The sequence below is a fragment of the Callorhinus ursinus genome, unplaced genomic scaffold (assembly GCF_003265705.2).
Source record: "Callorhinus ursinus isolate GAN/ISIS: 27379988/994484 unplaced genomic scaffold, GSC_fseal_2.0 scaffold18, whole genome shotgun sequence".
In the NCBI taxonomy this organism is placed as follows: Eukaryota; Metazoa; Chordata; class Mammalia; order Carnivora; family Otariidae; genus Callorhinus; species Callorhinus ursinus.
In genome coordinates, this window is record NW_027397080.1 from 658,905 (window position 1) to 675,186 (window position 16,282).

Genomic DNA, 16,282 nt, shown 5'->3' on the forward strand with positions numbered 1-16,282 from the left:
CTTAGAGGCTGTGCTCTTCTGCTCTGAGAACCTGGAAGTGGTTGCTGCACCCCCCACCCCCCAGCATGTGGCCTCAGGCCTGTTGATGCTGTTCCCTGTGTGTAGCTTCTTCACCTGCCAGGCCTGCCTGGCAAACTCCTAGCATTTCTTCCAATTTCAGTTCCCACATCATCTGTCTCTCCTCTGGGAAGTCGTTGATTCCTCCAGGCCACCTGGGGTTTCCTTTCCTCTGTGCTGCCACTGGCCCTCACAACTGCAGAAAATTAATGTATGGACACTGCTGCTTTTTAAAGACTTCCCTGCACTGGGAATTTCAAGTCAGAGAGAATTTGATTTATCTCAGGATCCTCTTACTTGACCTTTGGACCCAAATGGACTAAGCAGAAGCTCAGAGAGTATTTACTGAAGGTGCGAACCTGCCTCCTCATGGACCTGGATCCTCAGCAGAGCTCAAAAGCCTCTTGGGGACCTAACTTCATAGTCACGCCAAACGATAAATTATACCAGTTAACAAGTTTCTAGCTGCCTATCTAGGACTTGGCCTTCTTTCCTTTGCCACCAGGTAGCAATTTCTGATTTCCAGTGTTTGTTTAGGGGTATGTGTCTGATATTTTCACCATAAGAATTTCTGCCACATTTTTACTGCATAACTAATTAGCCATAAGGCAATTTTGCCGTAAAGGAAAACAATAACTGGTTGATAGTTTCATTTGACAGTTTGGTTTCATTTCTCCAATGATGCAGTACTCCCATTTTCATATAAATCTTAGCCTTTGTAACAGTCTATACAGCGGCTCAGAGTTTTGAACCTACATTTCCCGTAGAAATTTGGAACATCTATACACGGACATGTGACAATATGCCAAGGACAAAGAACAATATGGAAGGCTTTTACAATGTAATACAAAGCTCAGTTATAAATATGTATCCTCGTGGGACGCTTGGGTAGACTCTTGGTTTCAGCTCAGGTTGTGATATTGGGCCCGCATCGGGCTCTGTGCTTGGCTTGGAGTTTGCTTAGGATTCTCTTTCTCCCTCTGCCCCTCCCACTCATGCTCACTCTTTCTTCAATCAATCAATCAATCAATCTTTAAAAAAAAAATACCCTCGTATGTAGAAACTGATACTTCTCTTAATGAAGGAGGAAATTTTGGTGAAAAAAGAAAAAGTGTGATGACAAGCAAGAAGATGAATCAACAAGCAAAACCAAAATGTATAATGCTATGACCAAAAGACTTTGAAGATAAGTGCTTAGGTACAATCAACAAAATAAAATCAGTCATTTGTGCTGTCTTACCATGAATCTACACTATACATTTTGAAAGTATTAAAATATTCTGTATTTTGCAATAGTCTTTTAATTTTGTTATTCGTTTTTTTCTTTCATTATGCCTTTTTTAATGAATGTCCTTCATTTATCTTGGGGGACCTTAGTTTTTACAGCAAAATTGCCTAGTGGCCAATTAGCCATGTAGTGAAAGTGCTTATGTGAAACTACCTAGAACCGCATATATAAACACATATCTAAGTATATGTGCACATAGGTATATGTTGTGTGGAGAATCTAAGTATATGTGCACGTAAGTATGTGTTGTGTGGAGAGAGAGAGAGAAGCAGGGGGAGGGGAGACAGAGTGGAAGGAAAGGAATCTTAATATATTTTCTCTAACAGTGCATCTTTACATTGATGGAGACAAGCATACAAAACAAATGCAATGCTAGAATGACAATACAATACCTAATACATATAAGGAGGAGGAGGAAACATGTGAGGTGAATTTTAAACACTACACACTCCTGAACTTTTTAAAAAAATTCTTCATTTAAATTCAATTTAGTTAACATATAGTATATTATTAGTTTCAGGGGCAGAATCTAGTGATTCATCAGTTGCACATAACACCCAGTGCTCATTACATCACATGCCCTCCTTAATGCCCATCACCCAATTACCCCAAGCCCCCCGCCACCTCCCTTCCAGCATCAACCCTGTTTGTTTCCTACTGTTCAGCATCTCTTAAGGTTTGCCTCCCTCCCTATTTTCATCTTATTTTTCCTTCCCTTCCTCTATGTTCATCTGTTTTGTTTCTTAAATTCCACATATGAGTGAAATCATATGGTATTTGTCTTTCTCTGACTGGCTTATTTCACTTAACATAATACCCTCTAATGCCATCCATGTCATTGCAAATGGCAAGAGTTCATTCTTTTTGATGGCTTAGTAATATTTCATTTTATACATATATATATATATATACACACACACACCACATCTTCTTTATCCATTCATCAGTTGATGGACATTGGGCTCTTTCCATAGTTTGGCTATTGTGCTATAAATATTGGGGTGCACGTGACTCTTCAAATCACTATGTTTGTATCCTTTGGATAAATACCCAGTAGTGCAATTGCTAGGTTGTACGGTAGCTCCATTTTTAACTTTTTGAGGAACTTTCATACTGTTTTCCAGAGTGGCTGCACTGGTTTGCATTCCTACCAACACTGTAGGAAGGTTCCCCTTTCTCCACATCCTCGCCAACATTTGTTGTTTCCTGACTTGTTAATTTTAGCCATTCTGACTGGTGTGAGGCAGTATCTCATTGTGGTTTTGATTTGTATTTCCCTGATGCCAAGTGATGTTGAGCATTTTTTCATATGTCTGTTGGCCATTTGGATGTCTTTGGAGAAATGTCTGTTCATGTCTTCCGCCTATTTCTTTACTGGATTTTTTGGTTTTTTGGGGTGTTGAGTTTGCGAAGTTCTTTATAGATTTTGGAGACTAGCCCTTTATCTGATAGGACATTTGCAAATATCTTCTCCCATTATGTAGGTTGCCTTTTAATTTTGTTGACTATTTCTCTTGCTGTGCAAAAGCTTTTTATCTTGATGAACTCCCAATAATTCATTTTTGCCTTTGTTTCTCTTGTCTTTGGAGATGTGTCTAGCAAGAAGTTGCTGCGGCCAAGGTCACAGAGGTTGCTGCCTGGGTTCTCCTCTAGGATTTTGATGGATTCCTATCTCAGATTTAGAGGTCTTTCAACTATTTTGAGTTTATTTTTGTGTATGGTGTAAGAAAGTGGTCTAGTTTCATTCTTCTGCATGTGGCTGTCCAATTTCCTAACACCATTTGTTGAAGAGACTGTCTTTTTTCCATTGGCTATTCTTTCCTGCTTTGTCGAAGATTAGTTGACCACAGAGTTGAGGGTCGTCCATTTCTGGGCTCTCTATTCTGTTCCACTGATCTATGTGTCTGTTTTTGTGCCAGTACCATACTGTCTTGATGATGACAGTTTTGTAATACAGCTTGAAGTCCAGAACTGTGATGCCTCCAGCTTTGGTTTTCTTTTTCAACATTACTTTGGCTATTCGGGGTCTTTTCTGGTTCCATACAAATTTTAGGATTGTTTGTTCCACCTCTGTGAAAAATGCTGACAGTATTTTGATAGGGATTCCACTGAATGTGTAGATTGCTTTGGGTAGCACATTTTAACAATATTTGTTCTTCCAATCCATGAAGATGGAACATTTTTCCATTTCTTTGTGTCTTCCTCAATATCTTTCATAAGTGTTCTATAGTTTTCAGAGTACAGATCTTTTTACCTCTTTGGTTAACTTTATTCCTAGGTATCTTATGGTTTTGGGTGTAACTGTAAATGGGATCAATTCCTTGATTTCTCTTTCTTCTGCATCATTGTTAGTGTATAGAAATGCAACTGACTTCTGCACATTGACTTTATATCCTGCCACTAATTCCTGTATCAGTTCTAGCAATTTTCTGGTGGAGTCTTTTGGGTTTTCTAAATAGATTATCATGTTATCTGCGAAGAGTGAAAGTTGGACTTCTTTACTGATTTGGATGCCTTTTATTTCTTTCTGTTGTCTGACTGCCAAGGCTAAGACTTCCAGTATTATGTTGAACAACAGTGGGGAGAGTGGACATCCTTGTTGTGTCCTTAACCTTCCTTAGGGGAAAAGCTCTGTTTCTTTCCCATTGAGGATGATATTTGCTGTGGGTTTCTGCATATCATTTTTATGATACTGAGGTATGTTCCCTCTATCCCTACATGGCAGAGAGTTTTTATCAAGAAAGGATGCTGTATCTTGTCAAATGCTTTTTCTGTTATCTATTGAGAGGATCATATGGTTCTTGTCCTTTCTTTTATTAATGTAGTGTATCACATTGATTTGCGAATGCTGAACCGCTCTTGCAGCCCAGGAATAAATCCCACTTGGTCATGGTAAATAATCCTTTTAATGTATTATTGGATCCTATTAGCTAGTATCTTGGTGAGAATTTATGCATCCATGTTCACCAGGGATATTGGTCTGTAATTCTCCTTTTTGGTGGGGTCTTTGTCTGGTTTTGGGATCAAGGTAATGCTGGCCTCACAGGAGTTTGGAAGTTTTCCTTTCATTTCTATTTTTTTGAACAGTTTCAGAACAATAGGTATTAATTCTTCTTTAAATGTTTGGTAAAATTCCACTGGGAGGCTATCTGGCCCTGGACTCTTGTTTGTTTGTTTGATTACTGATTCAGTTTCTTTGCTGGTTATGGGTCTGTTCAGGTTTTCTGTTTCTTCCTGTTTCAGTTTTGGTAGTTTGTATGTTTCTAGGAATGCATCCATCTCTTCCAGATTGCTCTGGCATATAATTGCTCATAATATATTCTTATAATTGTTTGTATTTCTTTGGTGTTGGTTGTGATCTGTCCTCTTTCATTCATGATTTGATTTATTTGGGTTCTTTCTCTTTTCTTTTTTGGTAAGCCTGTCTAGGGGTTTATTGATCTTATTAATTCTTTCAAAGAAACAGCTCCTAGTTTAATCTGTTCTACAGTTTTTTTAATTCTATATCATTGATTTCTACTCTAATCTTTATTGTTTCTCTTCTCCTGCTAGATTTAGGCTTTATTTACTGTTCTTTTTCCAGCTCCTTTAGGTGTAAGCTTAGGTTGTGTATTTGAGACTTTTCTTGTTTCTTGAGGAAGACCTGTATTGCTATACTGCCTTCTTAGGACTGCCTTTGCTGCATCCCAAAGGTTCTGAACTGTTGTGTTTTCATTTTCATTTGCTTCCATGTATTTTTTTAAATTCTTCTTTAATTTCCTGATTGACCCATTCATTCTTTAACAGGATGCTCTTTAACCTCCATGTATTTGTAGTCCTTCCAAATTTTTTCTTGTGGTTGACTTCAAGTTTTAAAGCATTGTGGTTTAAAAATATGCATGGTTGGGTGCCTGAGTGGCTCAGTCTTAGTTAAGCGTCTGCCTTCAGCTCAGGTCATGATCCCAGGGTCCTGGGATCGAGTCCCATATTAGGCTCCCAGCTCGGCGGGAAGCCTGCTCTCCCTCTCCCACTCCCACTGTTTGTGTTCCTGCTCTCACTTTCTCTGTCTCTGTCAAATAAAAAAATTAAAATCTTAAAAAAAAATGCATGGTATAATCTCAATCTTTTTGTGCCAGTTGAGACCTGATTTGTGACCCAGTATGTGATCTATTCTGGAGAATGTTCCATGTGCACTGGAGAAGGATGTATATTCCACTGCTTTAGAATGAAATGCTCTGAATATATCTGTTAAGTCCATCTGGTCCAGCGTGTCATTCAAAGCCCTTGTTTCCTTCTTGATCTTCTGCCTAGCTGATCTGTTCATTGCTGTGAGTGGGGTGTTAAAATCTCCTATTATTGTATTATTACCAAGGAGTTTCTTTAATTTTGTTATTGATTATATATTTGGCTGCTCCCAAGTTAGGGGCATAAAGATTTACAATTGTTAGATCTTCTTGTTGGATAGACCCTTCATTATGATACAATGTCCTTCTTCATCTCTTATTAAAGTCTTTGGTTTAAAATCTAGTTTGTCTGATATAATGATGGCTACTCCAGCTTTCTTTTGAGGTCCACTGGCATGATAAATGGTTTTCCACTACCTTACTTTCAATGTGGAGGTATCTTTGGGTCTAAAATGAGTCTCCAGTAAGCAGCATATCAATGGATCTTGTTTTTTTAACCCATTCTGATACCTTATGTCTGTTGATTGGAGCATTTAGTCCATTTACACTCAGAGTAATTATTGAAGGATATGAATTAAGGCCACCGTATTACCTGTAAAGTCAATGTTCCTGTAGATTGTCTCTATTCCTTTCTGGTCTTTGTTACTTTTGTGCTCTCTCTCTGCTCAAAGGATCCCCTTTAATATTTCTTGCAGGGCTGGTTTAGTGTTCACAAATTCCTTTAGTTTTCGTTTGTTCTGGAAACTTTTTCTCTCTCCTATCCTGAATGACAGCCTTACTGGATAAAGTATTCTCGGCTGCATATTCAACTTAGCATGTTGAATATATCATGCCAGTCCTTTCTGGCCTGCCAGGTCTCTGTGGACAGGTCTGCTGCCAGCCTTATATGTCTACCCCTGTAGGTTAAGGACCTCTTGTCCTGAGCTGCTTTCAGGATTTTCTCTTCATTTTTGAAATTTGCAAGTTCACTATTATATGTTGAGGTGTTGACCTATTTTTATTGATTTTGAGGGGGTGCTCTGTGCCTCCTGAACTTGAATGCCTGTTTCCTTCCCCAGAGTAGGGAAGTTCTCAGCTATAATTTGTTCAAATAAACCTTCTGCCCCTCTCTCCTGCTCCTCATCTTCTGGGACCTCTATTATCTGGATATTATTTTGCTTCATGGAATTGCTGAATTCTCTAAGTCTCCCTGTGTGATCCAGTAGTTTTCTTTCTCTCTTCTTTTCAGCTTCCTTATTTTCCATCATTTTATCTTCCATATCACTGACTTGCTCTTCTGCCTCCTTCATTCTCATTTTTATAGCCTCCATGTGGGACTGCATCTTGGTAATAGCATTTTTTTTTTTTTTTGGAAAAAAAATTATCTTTATTATAAGGAAAATACACAGCAAAACAGAGCTGGAAGGTGGTGCAGGTGGAAGATCTGGAAAAACTGCATCACCAAACAAACTGCTCAAACATGGCTTCCTGCTGTGAGGGAGAGTGATTTGGCCCTTACCTTTTCCACCTTTCCTGATTCAAAGAAATTTGCTCTTAGCAGGGCTGGGCCCAGGGAGCCCCATTTTCCAATCTGTTATCTTCCTGGGAGTTTGGGAAAGGTTATATAGTTCTCGGGCTTTCAAGATACAGAAGACAATATGGAGAAGGAAAGGATGTTATAGCCCTTTGGTCCAGTGTTATCCCCAGCGCCATCCCTCAGTATTTGTTGATGCCAAAGAGATGAACCCCATGGAATTGGGGTAACTTAGGCAGCAGTACGCTGAGCAATGAGACTGTGTTGATGAGGAAGTGAGCAGCATATTTGGTGTAGAAGCTGGCCAGGAGGTAGAGTACGATAGGAGAGATGCTGAGGAATTTGCAGGAAGAGGTAAATTGGAGCCCGGAGTCCATCTGTTCCCAGTGTGTCAGTAGCCGAGCCTTTCCTTGGTCAGGGGTCTCAAAGGGTGTTCCTTTCACCGTATGTAAGAAGACATACATAGCCAAGTTATGGATGACGTTGGTCAGGGTCCAGACAACAAGAATGCTGAAGAAGGGGATGCTGAGTAGAACCACATGCAGCAGTCGTACCAAGATGATGTAGGCCAGCCAGATGCCCCAGCTATTCATCACTTGAGTGTTGGGGTTTACTTCACTGTGTGCCACCCCCACATTCATCCTGCTGGCTTCAGAAGCCAGTCCGACTCGAAGTGCGGCATTCGCTCCACCCCTGTGGTCTCCAGTTGGTAATAGCGTTTTTAATTTCAGCCTGCCTAGATTTTAGTTCTTTTATTTCTACAGTAAGGGATTCTATAGTGTCTTCTATGCTTTTTTCAAGCCCAGCTAGTATCTTTATAATCATTGTTTTAAATTCTAGTTCAGACATCTTACTTATATCTGTATTGATTAAATCCCTGGCAATGAGTACAATCCTATTCTTTCTTTTGGGTTGAATTTCTCCGTCTTGTCATTTTGTCCAGAAAAGAAGAAAGAGGAAAAACAACAACAACAACAGAAAAACAAGAACAAAAACAAAACAAGAAACAAAGAAACAAAACAAAACAAAAAACTAGATCCTGGGTGTGTTTTGGTCTGCTTGTTACAAGAAACTAGATCCTAAAATAAGAAAGAAGGAAAAACTTATATATACATACAAAAATAAAATACAATGAAATACAAAATATACATAATGTATATATAAAAATAAAATTTAAAAATAACCGAATAAAAATCTTTAAAAAAATTTTTAAAAAAGAACTGAAAAAATAAGAAAATAACTGAAAAAAATACTGAAAGACTAAAGAATTAAAAAAAAAAAAAATCAAAACAATGAATACTATATACTGTTTTCCCCAAGAGCTGAAGCTTTGTAGCCCTCTACGATCAGTATACTTGATGCAAGCCAGTTGTTCGAGCTGCTCTTCTGGGGAAGGGGCCTGTTGCACTAATTCTCAGGTGCACTTACCCTAGTGGAAATTCGTCTTCAGTGTACAGGGAGGCAGAGCTTGGTGTAGGCAGCTCCGGATTCTACATGTGGTGCTGTTTTGCTCCCTGAAGGCTTTCAAGCACTGACAGGAGGGATGAAAATGGCGGCACCCTGATCTCTAGCTCTGGAGCTGAAAGCCCCACTTTGGTGAGCCCTCACGGAAAAGCAGTCAATCACTCTTGTCTCCCTGGTTTCCCTTAGAACTCTGTGTTCACCTGGCCTGTGCCTGGGTGTTTTTATCTAAGTGAGTTTCAAAACTCCAAAATTCTTTTTTTTTTAAGATTTATTTACTTGTTTGAGAGAGAGAGAGAGTGAGCACACAGAGGGAGAGGGAGAAGCAGACTCCCGACTGGGCAGGGAACCCAATGCAGGCCTCGATCCCAGGACCCTGCAATCATGACCTGAGCCCAAGGCAGATGCTTAACTGACCGAGCCACCCAGGTGCCCCTCAAAACTCCAAATTTTATGGACACCTACAGCATGGACCAATGCTCTTTCTCCCAGGGGAGGGAAGGGGGTCTTGCCTCGCTTCTGCCTTTTGCTGGACCCCTGCCAGTAAAGTGGTCCCATGACTGCACAGTGGCTCACAGTTTATGGCAACACAGAGCAGAAAGCCAGCACCTAGACTCACTGTTTTTAGCCATTTTCCCCACTCTTGTGCCTGGGAACTCTGCCTCACTCAGGCACCCCCATTCTTGTGACCCTGGGGATCCTGAGACCACGCTGTGGACCCTGGGATTCTACTCTGCTTTGCCACCTAAGCACCTTTAAGCCAGGGACGTACCCCACTGTGGCAGACTTCTGAAAGTTCCGATTTTGCACTCTGCTGCTTATAATACTTTGTGGTAGCCTCCTTAAGCAGGCTCCCTTCCCTCCACTGTATCCTGCCATATCACCCCGGATTCAAATCTCCACCCCTCCTACCTTCTAAAAAGTGGTCACTTTTCTACTTGCAGAATTGCAGCATCTCTTTTCTCAGATCTCCGATTGATTTCACAGGTATTCAGAATGATCTGAAACTATCTAGCTGTGTTCAAGGGACCAGAAAAACAGGGTCCCTCACTCCTCGGCCATCTTAACTCCACCCCCCACTCCTAAACATCTTTATACAGGATCAAGCATAACAGCATGATTCCCCAGCTGTCCACTGTGCCCTCTTCTTCACTCTTCCTCTCTAAAGCCTGTTCCAAGGCTAGAAAACATAGACCACGGGGAGCAGAGAAATAGCTCACACTTAACTGAGTGCTTACTATGTCCGGGGCATAGTTAGAAAAGTTTAATGCTCATTAATTTTCACAAACTCTCTATGCGATAAATACTCTCATTATCCCAAATTACAGATGAGGCAAATGAAGCTCAGAGAAGTTAAATCATCTGTCCAGGGTCACATAACTAGTAAATGGTAGAAGCAGATTTGAAACCATTTAGTCTGGTTCCAGAATGTGTGTCCTTCCTTACTGCTATGCTTCACTGTGTATGTCAAGAGGGAAAGCACAGGGCTTCATACCATTTCCCTGAGCCACCCACGTGTGTCCAGGAGACTACACCAGAGTCTAGAAAAAGGACACTATCAGAAGAGCAGGGAAGCACTGCACACTGCAGCCCCTGGACTCAGAGGAGTATGTAGACACAGGGAAGTCTGGACAAGAGACTTGAGGGCTCCATGCTCCTTGTTGTCATGGACAGGAAAACTGTGTCAGTGCCCTCGTTCTGACAGAGCTGGCTATGTTCTGCAGGAACAGGGCCTGTCATGAGGTGAGGTCAGAGCATATAGGCATGCCGTGTTCAAAAAGAAATGCAAATGGAAAATAAGACCCTAGGTTCTACATACACGATGGTTTCTAGCCAAACTGCAGAGCTACGAAGACTATTTCTCAGCTATCTCAGGAGAGTAATTTGCCTTCCTTCCTCAGCAGTTTCCTGCTTGAAAACTCTGTCTCCCACCTTCCTGCTCCCTCCGGCCAGCCTCCTGCCAGTCTAGCACACTGGTCTGTGCACACTCCGGGCTTGGTGGTGAGGCACTGCTTAAGAAATCTGCATAGAATGAACATGCTTTCTGATAGCCAATCCCGTTCTGCAGGGACTCTGACTTGTGGCCCTGATGCGCATGGTTAGAGACGAGGTCCCAGTTCTCTCCTTCCCCATAACATATGGGGGAACACCTTTCTAACATCTCCCTCTAGATACCTCTCCAGGGAGTGGAGAAATAGAGGCCCTGCAAATATGAGCCCCAAACTCTAGGCCTCTGTTGCCGCCTCTTCTCCAGCAGTCTGACAGCCTGGCGCTTGTCTCCCCCTCCTCCTGGGTGCCTTTCTGCTCTTCTTCTTGATTACCTCTGGTGAGAGCACTCCATCTCCTCACCCCCAGTCTTCCCACAGGAGCAGCCATCCTCAGGATCCTTACCTTAGGGAATCTTTCTTTGTATACATGATTCATCATTATTATTTCACTGTCGAAGGAAACTGGGGACCGTCCAGGACTAAATAAGAAAGAAACAATTGTGTTATTTTAGTGCCATGGAACTCTCAAGAAGAAAGATGACCATCCCCAGAGTCCCTGCCCTCCCACTGTCTGCAGCACTCCCACCTTAATGAGTGCTGAGTTCTAGAGTCTTCCTTTTTCCTGAAGCTCCCAGCACACCTTGTTTAGCTCAAAATAGTGCCATCTGGAACCAGGCTACCTTCCTGTAAGAAGCTGACTTTCACAAAGACCTCTGCCAGGGCCTGAAAAGGCCTAGAAAGGAGGAAACCATTCCTGAGTCTACTGGTGGCTTTCCTAGAATGACCTCCCCCAGGACAGGACTCTCTGGGTCTTCTTCGCTTTGGCCAGTGGGGTTTTGAGTATATCTCAGCATGTTCTAGGAATCAAATCAAATCAAATCAAACCATCACCAGAAACACCAAAGGAAGACCGTGTATACCTGTATCCTTTTCCAAACAAGCTGTAGCCAATGAGGCCAATCCAGCCTGCAGTGAGTTATTAGCCTGGGTCATCTAAATCTTCCTCTTTGGCCCATCTGCAGTTACATCTTCTTAAAAGATTTCAAAGTCTGATCCACAGAAATGAATGGATATTTGAGTCCTGCCCAGTTTGGTGCCCCTGACATATGACCTAAGCTGAGCTAGGTTCAGAATTGTTCTTCTCTGCCTTTCCTCCCTGGAGTGAGCCAGTCTGCTTGCTGTACCAGTACGCATTACCAAGTATTTTAAGAGTAATATAGCAGGGATTTCCCTGATATACTATATTCTTCTCAGTCTCATATGGCCTAAAATGAACCTTTTACCCTGTGCATTGCGGAGAGCACCGATTCAGGTATTCCTATGAGTAAAAGAAAGAAAGGCACTGAGATCCACACTCCACAAAAACTCATTTGTGTTTTTGATCCTTTGCACAACAGTCCCTGTGATCATCTTCATCAGTCTCTGAACTTGAACCCATCTTTGTGGTCTGGCTCAGCTTACTCCCTGATACTCAGGGAATATAATCCCTGAGGAGATTCCTCGTGGCAGGCCCTGCTCCTCTGGGTTTCCACCCCGAACATATTAGCCAATTAATCATTTCCTAAGAGCTCTGGAAAGCTGACCTCAGTCACTAAAGCCAGGCCCATTTTAATTTCCACCCTCTTCCTTAACCTGGAATTTTGGCATAATTTTACCAGCTAATGCCAAAGAAAAGAGCTAATTAATCAAAGAAATTCACAGATAAATCAGCTGCTAAGGTTTGTTTGGTTTGATGAGCCCAGGTGATTCAGGGAAATGAGTGAGATTCAGATGGGCATTTCATTCTGCTTCTGAAATGGGCTTCTTCCCCAAGTCAGCCGCATGTGTCTTCAGCAGCACCTTTTTTAGCTGGCTTAATTCCTAAACCCTGGGCCTGTGGGTTCTGCAGCCAGGTAACTATCAAAATGGACAATACTATTACTCTCCTTGCTAAGTGGGGTTTAAAGTATATTCCCACTGCTAACTACCCTCAAAGGGAAAAGAGAGGGACCACTTGACAGGGTCATCAGGTGTGCCTGAGCGTCACTGGCCTTGACTCATTTGAGCTAAGCCCTGGGTTGGCAAGCTACGGCCCACAGACCAAATCTGGCCCGCTGCCTGTCTTTGTAAATAAAGTTTATGAGATGTCTGTGGATGCTTTCACACTATAACAGCAGAGTTAAGTAGTTGCCACAGAGACCGTATGGTGTACAAAGTTCCAATTATTTACTTTCTTGCCCTTTATAACTGTTTGCCTATTCCTACACTGTGCAGAAAAGCCGAGCTCCACAGGCCCTGGGGTAGCCGGCAGAGAATAGCCCTCACCTGAGGCTGCGAGAGCGGGGCCGCATGGCCGGAGATTGCCGTCCCTCCTCATCTGGTACACTCTCTGTGCTGAAATGCTTCGTCAAAAAGTGCAGCTCATCGGCTGTAGGCTGGAAGGGCAACTGGTGCAGCTTTTCCTGTGAGGAACATGATGACTAGAGAGAAAAACATTAACAAGCAGCATTACAGACATGTCTCAGGGCAGTCCAGGCACAGAGAGGACTTCCCAAAGCTAACCCACAGCAGGCCTTCTTTGCCTTGCTCCTTTTCACCTCCATTCTGCACAATTCTCCTCTCTACTCCTTCTGAGCCTTCAGTCCTGAGGAAGCCAAGATACTAGGAACCTTCATGAGTCTGGCAGGCAGTTGGACCCAGGCATTCACAAGGTGTGGGTGCTCCGTAACTACCTAGGGAACCTGTTTTGGTGGCAAAAGGCAGATTCTTCTGCATGGATGCTTTGCCCTCAGTGAAGCTTTTGGCTAGTTGGAATGGCAAGTAATTAACAAATCATGCTTCCTGGCTTAGGAATTGTCCCAGGTATACTCAGCCTACATATGAAATCCCTGAAAGTTTTCCCTTCCACAGTGCTGGGAGAACTCAGTAATGTTTCCTTTCGGCTGTTACCCAAAGGACAACTGGCGCAGCTGAGGCTAGGAAGACTGTGGCCATACTCTAGGGACACAAGTAGGCAAGAAAATCTGACTTTTAGATCTGGAACCCAAAGATTAGACGTGACCTGAAAATGACGAAGAATTCCAAACAGGGCCCAATGACTGAGATTCCAGACAAGAACCCACTGCCACGACAGACCATGTGAGGGAGTGAGCCCTGCTCCTGCAGGCATCCCACAGATGCAGCGACCGCGGTGACAGCCTAGTACAGCACCAGGATTGGGGAAGGCCCCCTTTCCTGACAAGACTGGCTAAGAGAGCACGCAAGTCTAACATCATTGGCTCCGTTTCTGTTCATCAGCTGATGAGGGATCTGGGGTTTAAATATCCAAGTCCATTTAGAGTCAAAGCTGCAGCACCACACTAAGAAAACTCTCTTGCCACAAGTAAGTCTCAATACCAAGTGAGAAATCAGAATTTTTGGGGGGCAAACAGTACAGGCTTTTGTCATGGAATGCTATAATACATGAAGCTGTAAACAGCTTGGGGGAAGTCTCCCCAGGGCTCTGTCTTGGTCACATTTTGGAAAATGGGTTGCACAGAAGCTGTAAAAAGTATCTTCACCAAACTGCCACTGACAGGAAGTAAAATTTTTGTATCCCAATAAAATAAGCAGCAGCCATGGGTTGAGTCTATTAAAATTTACTGAACGCATATATATTATATATATAATATGACTCTTGCCTTAGGTAAAAAGTCACCTGTCCAGTAAAGGTTTATAGGAAAAGCGGTATTTACCAGGGAAAGATCTGAAGCTTAACTGCCGCTAAAAGACCAATGAGATCTTTGGATTAATTTATGAGTTATATCTAGGTCAAGGGAGGAAATGATACTCCTTCTACCTGCTTGGGAGTCACAAATGTCAACAAGCTGCCCTGGGAAGACTGGAAGAATGGTGGAGGACATGGGGAACGGGCCACCCAGTGTGCTGCCCGACCCAGCCTGCAAAGCCTACAGTACTTACTATTTGGCTCTTTAAAGAAAGAGTTTGCCAACCTTGTCATCCTGGCTTCAATTAAAACTTGCTCAATGAGGAAGACTCATTTTACGGTCAATTGTGCATAGCAGCAATTAGGACATCTGTTGTGTTTTAGGCTACAACCTTCTCTAAAAAAACTAACTAGAAGTTTTAGAGAAAGGCCCAGCTTTTTTGCTGATACACATCAAACTTGAATATCAAATAATCATCCTTCCCTTCTTTTTTTGAAAGGAACAGGTGAAAGAGGAGAAAGAGGGTCCATCAGGCCTTTGGGACATGGGAGGGGTTATCTGCTCTTGGTTGTAGTTCTAGAAGTAAGATGAAGGAAGCAGGGGAACCATGTTTGGGATCCTTCACATCTGGCAAAGCAAAAGTCCATCCTCAAGCCCTCCTCTGACTCCACTTGGAAAAACTGATGCCCAGAGAGCATGCTGGTTAGTTCTTTCCAAAGGTGTTTAATGTTTATATCTGGCTATGGCTGTTAAGGGCCACCACTGCCCCACTCAGCCTCATCTCCAAACAACCTCTCTGAGTTTGGCTTTGGAGGAAAAATTGAGAACCACTCTGCAATCCCATAGGGATAGGCAGCAATAATCTGTAGGGAAGTACTTCTTTGGGATGAAGGAAGCAAAGCCACAGATTTGGCTACTTACTGAGACAGTAGAGCTAGGAGTGTTGGTTCCATAACCTGAAGAAGGCAAAGAGGCCAAAGACCAGCGCCGTCCATCAGTCCTATGTAAAATGAAGAATATTAGGCAGTTTCTACAGGACCCCACCCTGAGCCCTGGACCTGCCTGTCTTTCCACCAGCACTGTTTTGGGCAGTTGGCTCACAGGTAGGCTCTTCCTTGTCTCTAGACAGTACTGCTTGGTCTAGTACATGCTTTCACATCTCTCTCCTACATGAGGCCTATGGTTGTGTGTTTTCCACTGCAAAGACAAACATCTCTAACTAAAAAGGAGTCTGTGACTTTGAATAAGAACATCTGTTATATAACACTGTGGTTCTGAAATAAAAATCTTCATACTCTCAACGAATTCACATGTTATTTATTTATTTATGCAACATATTCACTTTTAGAGAAGCAATGACAGAGGACTCTAGCTGAAGGGATCACCACAAGGACAGAACTGCCACTGAAATACAGCTATTTCTTTTTTTGAAGGCTCCACGTGAAAGGCTCTTTGGTCTTTCCCAGGCCACTGGATTGATGAGGAAGAAGTAGACCACCATCTGAGTCTGAGTATGAACCAATCATTGGCAAACAGTCCAAGGTTACTTAAGATCCATTAGGACCCATAAAACCAGTCTTTGAGAATGTTCGTAAAGAGTGGCAGCAACCTCATGAAGACACAGCCAGGTGGCATACCCTTGGCTGTATTATATAAGATTTTGGAGCAGGTTTCCTGCTGCTCTTGAGAGGATGCACCCCAAAGTTCTCATCAAAGAGAACTAGATATTTGCTTTGCTGTGGAGGAGAAAGGTATCTGGTGTGAAGCTTTTATTCATGGACAAGTGATTCTTTCCTGAACTATGGGATGGTGCTGTAACACAAGTGGTTTTTCTTGTGAAGCATGGGGGCATAGCCTGCTCTAGTTGAAGTTGGGGAAAATTTCTTTGCTGCTACCACAGAACTTTAGAACATTAGCAATGGAGGACCTTTAGAATTTAAATACCCTCAATCTTCAGAGAAAACACTATAACCCAGGGATTTGGTGATTTAGTCCAGGCTTCACAGTTAAGGGAGGTAGGGAGAGGAAGGAGAAAAAAAGAGGACTCAATCTTGCCAGGGCTTCCCCTTTTGAAGCACTCCTCCCCACTCCCACCAATACCAAGCAGCTTTTCCTACTAGACTCTG

General features: G+C 42.5%; 1 protein-coding gene and 1 pseudogene across 6 annotated transcripts in view; both read right to left on the reverse strand.

The window, feature by feature from the left end:
• Positions 1-16,282, reverse strand: part of MAST2 (microtubule associated serine/threonine kinase 2) — a 215,286-nt gene that overhangs the window by 19,405 nt on the left and 179,599 nt on the right. For all 6 annotated transcript variants that reach the window (XM_073902677.1, XM_025856596.2, XM_073902678.1 and 3 more), the window contains 3 exons: positions 15,078-15,156; positions 12,775-12,929; positions 10,874-10,949 (listed from right to left, as the gene is read on the reverse strand). In XM_073902677.1, coding sequence (XP_073758778.1) covers positions 10,874-10,949; positions 12,775-12,929; positions 15,078-15,156 — 310 coding nt within the window. The remainder of the gene's footprint in view (positions 1-10,873; positions 10,950-12,774; positions 12,930-15,077; positions 15,157-16,282) is intronic.
• LOC112812036 (ORM1-like protein 2 pseudogene) lies at positions 6,852-7,879 on the reverse strand (annotated as a pseudogene).